At 38.7% G+C, this 10000-nt stretch overlaps 2 protein-coding genes across 5 annotated transcripts in view; both read right to left on the bottom strand.

Moving 5' to 3' along the window:
• LOC143039851 (inter-alpha-trypsin inhibitor heavy chain H3-like) overlaps nucleotides 1-10000 on the bottom strand; it is a 129531-nt gene that overhangs the window by 109969 nt on the left and 9562 nt on the right. The window lies entirely within an intron of this gene.
• Nucleotides 2562-10000, bottom strand: part of LOC143039852 (uncharacterized) — a 16842-nt gene continuing 9403 nt past the window's right edge. Inside the window, exons 1-3 of one of the 2 annotated variants that reach the window (XM_076210108.1) lie at nucleotides 4908-5284; nucleotides 4070-4528; nucleotides 2562-3920 (exon numbers count right to left, since the gene is read on the bottom strand). In XM_076210108.1, the coding sequence (XP_076066223.1) occupies nucleotides 2991-3920; nucleotides 4070-4261 (1122 nt within the window). In that variant the 5' untranslated portion in view covers nucleotides 4262-4528; nucleotides 4908-5284 and the 3' untranslated portion in view covers nucleotides 2562-2990. Of the gene's footprint in view, nucleotides 3921-4069; nucleotides 4529-4907; nucleotides 5285-10000 lie in introns of those variants that run through there. The other variant, XM_076210109.1, reaches the window with a different exon arrangement.

The following is a 10000-nucleotide window of genomic DNA, read 5'->3' as shown; positions in this document are numbered from 1 at the left end:
AAAAAACAAGACACTATAAAACATGGAAAGGAAAAGCAAAAGGAAGATGGATGAGTGAAAGCTCAAAAGCCTCTTAAATAACGGCGAAGATGCTTCGATTGGCCAAGCCGTCTTTACTTTGTCTTGTCGCCAGGTTCTCTCTCTCTCATCCTGCCAGAGTTCCAACTTTGACACACCAAGCGAAAACCTCCAGACCTCTTAGGCTAGTTTTGTCTTGTCTACGGACGCTTTCACACGTCACAGCCACGACCACGTGTGAAAACGACGTCCATAGATACCTATGATTATTTGAGAGCACAACGTCGTACCGTAGACGGTGCACGGCGAAAAGTCGCGATATGTGTGAAACGAGCCTTAGAAAGACGTCCCTGGGTCCAGAATAGTCTAGATCAAATTTATGTTTTGTGAAGAGATTATCCCATCATTTCTGTACCACTGACGAATACAAATAGAATCATAAACAGGAATCATTGCAGATGAGATCAAATATCACTTGTAAAGAAATATTCCCAAGACTAAGGAGTACACGCTTATATTAATTATCGTAATTTATCATTTTTGTGTCAATATTCGTTTCATATGTTCCGTTCACATTAGTAAAAGGTGGAAGCCGTACGTTTGCTTCGTATGACTCAACGAATGATAGATATTGAAACGCCTTTGCGAGGGAGAACGGATTTCAGTCAGAAGTTTGATATTTTATTCTTGGAAATGTAATTTTCAATAAATGATGTCATTGGGGGAAATACACATAAAGAATCTTTTATCTGCGCTCTCAACAAGGAAGAAGGTGAAGAGACTACGACAGGTTGCACTGTGTACCTGCGGCCGAAGCCTCCACCTTTGACCTATTATGCGTTTGGACTGTCGGGGCATGTTACAGTCACTGCTGGGAATCGGAGAGAAGCGCGGGATTCGAACCCACAACTAAGTGAATGCGAGACCAACTGTTACAAGCGACCGATTATGCCATCAGCGTACACATATATATATATATATATATATATATATATATATGAGTGTATATATATATAAAAATATATATATAAATATATAAATATATATATATATATAAATATATATATATATATATATATATATAAATATATATATAAATATATTTATATATATATACATATATATATATATATATATATAAATATATATATATATATATAAATATATATATAAATATGTATATATATAAATATATATATATAAATATATATATATATATATATATATATATATATATATATAAATATATATATATATAAATATATATATATATAAATATATATATATATAAATATATATATAAATATATATATATATATATATGCATATATATATATAAATATATGTATATATATGTATATATACATATATATATATATTTATATATATATACATATATTTATATATACATATATTGTCATGGGGTTGCTTGCTTAGTTTGGCCTGAGTTAATGTAAAGAGTACGGGTTTCTCGGGGCAGGGTATAGCAATTGAGCTTGAAAGAAATACAGGAAATAGTATCATATAAATGCTATGCAGTTAATGACAGCATATGAGAGATAAGGTATAGTTAATAATGTTCAGTATTTGCTAAAATGACCTTAACAAAAAAAAAAAAAAAAATTGTTTCAGACACCACCATCTAGACAACAACAATATAGCAAAATAATAGGTGATTGCAGTGATGTATTGTACTGTTAATAAAGAAATATCAACTGTAATTTACGGGCGGCAAAACTCTAATCTAGCTGTCTGTCATATCATGTCATAGTGAGAAACAATCAGCACCAACCAATATTCGGGTGACGTAGAAGTGAATGTAAATGGTCATCAGCAAGCAAATATTCGCATAGCCCTACATCTACGATAGATATTTCATCGGGGGATTAAGTCAGCCCCTGTTTTGCATTGAAGGCAGTAATATTGAAGGTTACATTAGACAAATCACACATGTGGTACTCTCATTGTCTCATTCACCTGCCAAACTAGTCTATAACCTAATCTTAGTCAGGTGGGGAACTAGTTTTGGGGTCTAGGTTAGGAGACTAGATTAGGCGACTAGGGTGTTCGCGCTAGGTTGGGGGCTAGGCTAAGGAGTTAGGCAGGGAGGCTAGATTGGGGTGGCTAGTTTGGGGGCTAGGCTTGTGGGGCTAGGCTTGGAGGCCTAGGCTAGGGGTCTTAGGCTGAGGGTTAGGTTTCGGGGGTTAGGCTTGGGTGTCTAGGACTGTGGGGCTAGGTTTGTGGGGCTAGGCTTGTGGGCCTAGGCTAGGGGTCTTAGGCTAGGAGTTAGGTTTCGGGGGTTAGGCTTGATAACACAATGTAACACATGTTTTGTTTATTTGTATTTTTTCATGTTTATATATGTATTTCGTGTCACCGAATCCAAATATCACGTTAGTTTTGACGTAACATCGATATTTCTTTATTCATTCTTGATTTTATATTTTATTGATATATACGCAACCTTTCTCTACAGTAGTTAATTGATTCAATCTACTTTAGCATTCTAAGGATAATTATACAACATCTAGTATTTTTTTCATAATATGAAGTGTATTTAAGAGCTACAATATTAGTAAGAACAAAATAAACAACACAACTTTGCACTGCAAGTGTTTTGATGACTCTTCTCATGATTAGAAGTGTTTTGACGATCGAGATTTTCTAGAATGCATGCTTTCGTCTTTTCTGACTAGTGACCATATGTAATCTCCCATCATAGCAGTATTCCATCGTCCTTGATATCTTCTTTCCATAGTTGCGATATCCTGATGAAATCTCTCGCCATGCTCCTCACTGACAGCCCCCAAGTTTTCGGGGAAGAAATCTAGGTGAGAATGCAAGAAATGTATCTTCAAGGACATACGACAACCAAGTTTCCTGAAGTTCTCAATAAGCTTTGCCACTATTTGTTTATAATTAGGGTCCTTGTGATTTCCTAGGAATCCACGAACTACATCACGAAATGAACACTAAGCTTCTCTTTCAACTTTCGTCATCGCTCTTTCCAGTTTCTCCGACTTCAACATTTTGTTTACCTGGGGTCCAACAAATATACCACCCTTGAGCTTAGCCTCAGATAGCTTGGGAAACATGAGACAAATTTCTTGGAAAGTTTCGCCTCCAAAATCCAAAGCCTTCACAAACTGTTTAATTAACCCTAGCTTGATATGAAGTGGGGGTAATAAAACTTTTTTCAAATCTACTAGAGGCTGTCTGAGAACATTTAACATTCCTGGCTGCAGTTCAACTCTTGGGGGCCAATGAACTTTATTATAATGATCATCATCAGCCCTGCTGTCCCATAAACAAAGAAAACAGGAATACTTTGTGTATCCCCCTTGTAAGCCAAGCAAAAAGGCTAGCATCTTGAAATCACCACAAACATCCCATTTGAATTCAGCATAATTGATTTTTTCAAGAAGCTGTTTGACATTATGATAGTTTTCTTTCTTCTGTACTGAGTGTGCAAGAGGCAAAGATGGGTTTTCTTTATTTCCATTGTGGAGCAATACTGCTTTGAGACTTCGTGTTGAGCTATCTATGAACAGTCGCCATTCTGCAGGATCATGTTCGAGTCCAAGGGCTGTAAACAAACCAGTAACATCCTTACAATAACACATATCATCACTAAAGTCATAGTAAATTTTAAATTCTTCATGTCGTTTCCGGTACACAGATGTCCTGCAGTCTTCTCCTAGTAGATTCCATTCTTTCATCCTTGATGTAAGAAGCTCAGCTCCTGACTTAGTAAGACCTAAGTCTCTGATTAAGTCATCTAGTTCACTCTGACTTGGAAAGTGAGGCTCCGAAGTCGTTCTTGGTGCGAAATCTTCGTCTCCCATTTCATGGCTGCTGCTACCTGCTGACCCTTCAGATGAAATTTCCATTGCATCTTCCATCTGGAAAGAAAGAAATAACTAAATATAGCAACTTCAACAAAGACGAATAGCATTAGTATTCCATATATCTTTAGGAAAGTGAATGTATATTAAGTACTTAATATTGAAGTTAATTAAAAGTAAAGAGAGTATGATAAAAATAAACTTGCATTTTCTGGTGGTTGTGGTACTGGTAAGCTATCATCATGTGGGACAGGTGCTCTAGATGATGGTATGTCTGGATACTGCAGAGCTTGTCTTCCTTTCACTTTCCTGTACTTCGTCACATCAATCATACAAAAGTAGCAGTCGTCGTGATGGTTCTTCGACTCTCTCCATATTCTAGGAATCGCAAAAGGCATTGCCCTTCCTGTACCTCTCAGCCATCCTTCTACAGTAGATCGGCAGCTTCCACATATCACATGAGGTGCGTGCCCATGGCTTGTACTGGTCACCCATGGGCATTCCGAAATAGAGTCTGTACGCTATCCACACTTTAGCACCTCTCACGATCTTATGTAGTACTTGTTTTTTCCCAATATAATAACCACACACATAGCAAAATGTATCAGGAGAATTTTCACATCCTCTAGTAGCCATCTTAACAGGTAAATAGTTCAGTCATTGATCTGAAAGAGAAAATTAGATAAACATTTAGTAGCAGACCACATAACAATTCCAAAATATACATGGTAACATTGAAATTACATGTATTTCTATAACGGTCGATGATACAGAAAAAATAATTGCATATTTGAAATCAGCAGGAAAAATATGGATTAATAAACTCTAAAAAAATACAATAATCAAAACTTTTGAAAAAAAATGTTACGTTGTGTAATTTACATCAAAAGGATATAGGCAGTATACTGTTGTTCACCATCAACCACATTTATATATGTTTTATACAGTATATTGTTGCTCAAAGAGCATTACAGCCATGGAGCAAATTTTTTATAACGTTTAAGAATCTTCATTACTACATCACTATTCAATAATCCAACATACCTGGTCTTTAATCCCTCGTTGAAGAACAATGATTCAGAGGAGAGTTACTCAGAGACACCGACCAAACTTGCCCTAATCTGACCTTGCATGCCACTTAGCCTAACTCAATGATAGGCTACGTCAAGGCCCAATCAAGTAGTCCGTCCCCAACGCTCGACTAAATCGCTTCTATCAGCGACATGGCGTCATCAACCATTTCCAAAGTCGACTGATGATATGAGTCAGTTCACTCCAAGCATACTTACATCACCAACAACTACGACCATCTCCTTGATCTTTCTTTTATGCCAAACTATTATCCAATTGTTGGAGAGGAAATTCCTGCCACTTGATCTTTCTTTTATGCCAAACTATTATCCAATTGTAGGAGAGGAGATTCCTGCCACTTGATACTCACAAAACCGAAGCTTGGATAAGAATAGGAGGATTTAGTGTGTATTTGTACGAATAGGAAATATTCTTTGTGTGCTTCACCCTCTCGCGCGCTCGCGCGGGTGTGTGTGTGATTCACCATGGTCTTAAATCACGTGTTGGACTCGTGATCAACAGCTATTACCCTCCCGGAAGAGAGTTCAGAGTTCGTATATGACATTACATGCACGCACACCCTCAACTCCCCGCCAACGAGAGTTGGAGTAACAACTCGTATCGTAGCGATACTGAAATTATTTCAACCCTGGGCGGGATTCGAACCAGGACCACCATAGTGTGTGTGTGTGTGTGTGTGTGTGTGTGTGTGTGTGTGTGTGTGTGTGTGTGTGTGTGTGTGTGTGTGTGTGTGTGTGTGTGTGTGTGTGTGTGTGTGTTCTTGTGTGGACACGCATGTCTGCTTGTTGTTGTGAAAGCTTGCGTATATTTCTTTAATCGCTGCGATGTTCAATATCTTAAAAAAAAAACACGTACATATGAAGCGTGATATCCATACCACCTCCATATGCATTCAGTCCATATTCTAATTGATAAACCTGAGTAAAGACTTCAAAGGAGCTGTGTTGACTCATCACGGGAAACAGCTCCAGAGTGTAAACAGCAGCCAATAAAACCACTTCCTCCTCTTCCTAAACAGAGGCCTCGCACGCACACACACACACACACACACACACACACACACACACACACACACACACACACACACACACACACACAAACACACACATACACACACACACACACACACACACACACACAAACACACACATACACACACACACACACACACACACACACACACACAAACACACACAAACACACACACACACACACACACGCACACACGCAGGCACGCACACACACACACACACACACACACACACACACACACACACACACACACACACACACACACACACACACACACGCACATAATAACATAAGAACGAAAGAGACTGCAAGAGACCATAGGGCCTACACTAGGCAGCTCCGTATCCATCACCACCTGTCGTCCCCATCCATAAAGTTGTCTAATCGTTTTCTAAAACAACTGATAGTTTCAGCGCTTACTACATGGTTACTAAGTTTATTCCATTCGTCGACCACCCTATTAGTTAACCAATTCTTGCCTATTTCCTTCTTAAATCTAATTTTGTCCAGTTTAAATCCATTACTGCGAGTCCTGCCCTGTTGTTTCAATTTGATGACCTTGTTTGAATCACCCTTGTTAAAGCCTTTGATCCACTTGAACATCTCTATTAGATCACCCCGCACTTTGCGTCTTTCTAGAGAGTGTAAGTGAGCGTGCGTAAGCTTCTCTTCGTAAGGCACACACGCACACACACACACACACACACACAAACACACACACACACACAAAGGATTACAAAGGCAAAGCATGCCGACAGGAGACCTTTTGATCCATATCTAGGTCGGATGCAAAAAAAAAAAAAAAAAAAAAAAAAAATAATATTAATAATAAATTAAAACTATAAAACTATAACAATGTAAATAACAATTAAAATACATAAATAAATGCATTGGTATAGTTGAATAACAAACAAACAGGTAAATAGTAAATGATAATAAATTGACATATAACTAATAATAAATGAAAATCAGACAGACAAATTATAACAAAACAAAAACAAATAATATAACATAAATTAAAATAATTACAGCATCTTACTTAGGTATTTATCTAAATGATTCTTAAAGCTTCGAACTGAACTACATTGCACTACCTGTGCAGGAAGTTTATTCCATTCATTAACTACACGGTTGGCAAAGTTGTTTCTACCTACTTCCAAATTGAATCTATTTCCGGACAGTTTGAGACCATTGTTTCTTGTTTGATTCTCATTCAATGTGAAAATTTGGTCACTTTTGATGTTGTCAATTCCCTTTAAAATCTTAAAGACCTGTATCAAGTCACCTCTGAGTCTACGCTTTTTTAGGGAAAACAGATTCATGTGCTTAAGTCGATTTTCGTATGATTTATTTTTAATATTTGGAATCAGTTTTGTGGCTCGCCGTTGTACTTTTTCCAGTCTGTCAATGTCTTTAATGAGATTCGGTGACCATACGGAAACAGCATATTCCAAATGTGGACGAACTAACGATTTATATAGCTTGTTAATGAGTGATGGACTTTTGAAATCAAAAGATCGCGCAATCAATCCCAGAATCTTATTTGCTTTCTCAGAGGCTGAAATACACTGCTTGGATGATTTGAGGTCGTTACTGATAATTACGCCGAGATCTTTTTCACTATCCACTTTTGTTAACGAATTTCCAAATAACTTGTAATCGTACTTGCTGTTATTTTTACCTATGTGCATTACCTTGCATTTACTTGTGTTAAATTTCATTAGCCACTTTTCAGACCATTGCTGTAATTGATCTAAATCTTCTTGAATATCTAATTGGTTTGAGTGATCATTTGCCACTCCGCACAGTTTTGTATCATCAGCAAATTTGGAAACAGTAGATTTTAGTCCATGGTCTATATCATTTATATATACTATGAATAGAAGTGGCCCAAGAACGGAACCCTGAGGAACTCCACTTGCAACACTTTTCCATCCAGAAGTTTTTCCATTTAAAACAACACACACACACACACACACACACACACACACACACACACACACACACACACACACACACACACACACACACACACACACACCAAACAACGGATACGTATAAAACATAATCAAATGCATGTAATGTTAAGCAATTTTCTTACGGGTCTGTGGCTGATCTCATCATTGGTTATCTTCGTGTCATCAATGAAATCCCAATGATGACGTCATTTACACCATAGCGATGGGTCCACCATTTTGGCTTTGGGCTCGCCCACCAGGCTACGGAGTCATGCGGGAGTGGGGTTCGATTTAGCCCGTGGGTGGGTCCCGTTAGATTGTGTTAGATTAAATCAAATTAAGTGAGGTTAGGGAAGGTGAGGTGGAGGGGTAGAAGTGACCTAAGATGAGGTGAGGTGAGGTGAGGTGAGGTTATTACCGATTTGCATTTAGTATAGGTTGATTTAGGCTATGTATGCTAAAAGAAAGACTTGCTAGGGTTAAGTTAGGTTAGACCGGTTAGCTTGGTTATGTTATATTTGGTTAGGTTCAGTTATGTTAGGTTAAGTTACATTAGGTTAGGTTACATACAATTATATGTACAGCTACACAGAAAACTATCGTTAGTAGGGGTGTCGAAACATTCGCTAATGAACATAACCTTATGATACCGAAGGGTTGGTATTTCTGGGGCTCGAATTGTTCGAATTCCTTCTGAATGAATATGAATCGAATAATAGTTCCGGAGTTCATATGGATTCACTATGACATGATAATCTTATTTCCGATGGAGACTTCAAAGGGAACGCGAGGTAGCATAGTATCCCTTCATATTGAAGGTTTACCAAATGTGAAGATTTCTCAAAAATTGGGAGTTTCCCTGCCCACGGTAGCGAGGTGGATACAGAGGTATCACCTTACAGGTGCCACAGACAACCGTCCTCGGGCTGGCCGTCCCAGATGCACAACTGAGGAAGAAGACCAGGTAAGCATAGTGTGGTCAGGCTGTTCCTTTGTTGATAAGGATTTACTATACATAAACATGTGTAATCTTGAATATATCTGGAGATCGCAAGTAGTTCAAATTATTTGCTTCCCAGCACAAAGTGGCAACTCTAAACTTGTTGCCAAATCTATAGGAGCTCGATGTTGCCACGTGTAGTAAGAAGTGGTAGGAAAAGCGATATGTTATTTTGTCCTTTCTTTTTTTTAACCAGGCAATTGCAAGTATGACTAATGATGACCCGTTTTGCAAGGCACATGACATCCATGGTAATTTAAGACTGTCGTGCTCTTTGGAAACAATCCGTGCGAGGCACCGAGAAAGGGGCTTGCATGCTCGCACACCTGCAAAGAAGCCCGAGTTGACGCCAATTAACATGGAGAAACGAATGGAATATGCCTTGCAATATGCAGTCAAGCCACTCGCCCTCTGGGATAACGTTATCTTCTGCGACGAGAAAACGTTTTCTTCAGAAGGGACAAACACTGCAAGATATGTGTGGCGTCCAAAAAACACCAGGCACGGTAACTACACAACCCCCTCATCTCCTATTTTCAATTTCCCTTAGCTTTATATTTGGAAGGAAAGTGGTTGCTTCCAAATAAATAAATGCTATACTAATTTTCCTTATGTGTGACTTTGTATCTAATGCAGTGTTATTATTTTACAGATTTGAGTCGGAGAATGTAATCTCGAGCAGGAGGAGCGGCCGAATCACCGCAGGGTTGTTTGGGTGGATGCATGCCAGCGGTGTCGGGGAGTTGACGGATGTCGGTCCTGGCAGATTTACTGGCAGGGAATATGTGGGCATCCTTGAAGAGGTTTTCCTGCCGACAGTTAGGGCTATGGTATTTCCTGATGGAATGCCCTTCTACCTTATTCAGGACAACAGCCCTATCCATACCAGCCGAGTTGTTCAGGATTGGTTTCGCAGACACCCCGACATAACACTGTTGCCACATCCACCCAGATCTCCGGACCTCAACCCAATTGAGAACCTATGGGCGGCCATGACGAAATACATGCGGCAAGACCACACTCGCAACCGCATCGCAGTTGTCGACAATGCCTTG

This window comes from Oratosquilla oratoria, chromosome 27 (assembly GCF_046742065.1).
Source record: "Oratosquilla oratoria isolate Oo_2021 chromosome 27, ASM4674206v1, whole genome shotgun sequence".
Classification (NCBI taxonomy): domain Eukaryota; kingdom Metazoa; phylum Arthropoda; class Malacostraca; order Stomatopoda; family Squillidae; genus Oratosquilla; species Oratosquilla oratoria.
This window is presented reverse-complemented; position numbering and strand designations above follow the sequence as displayed.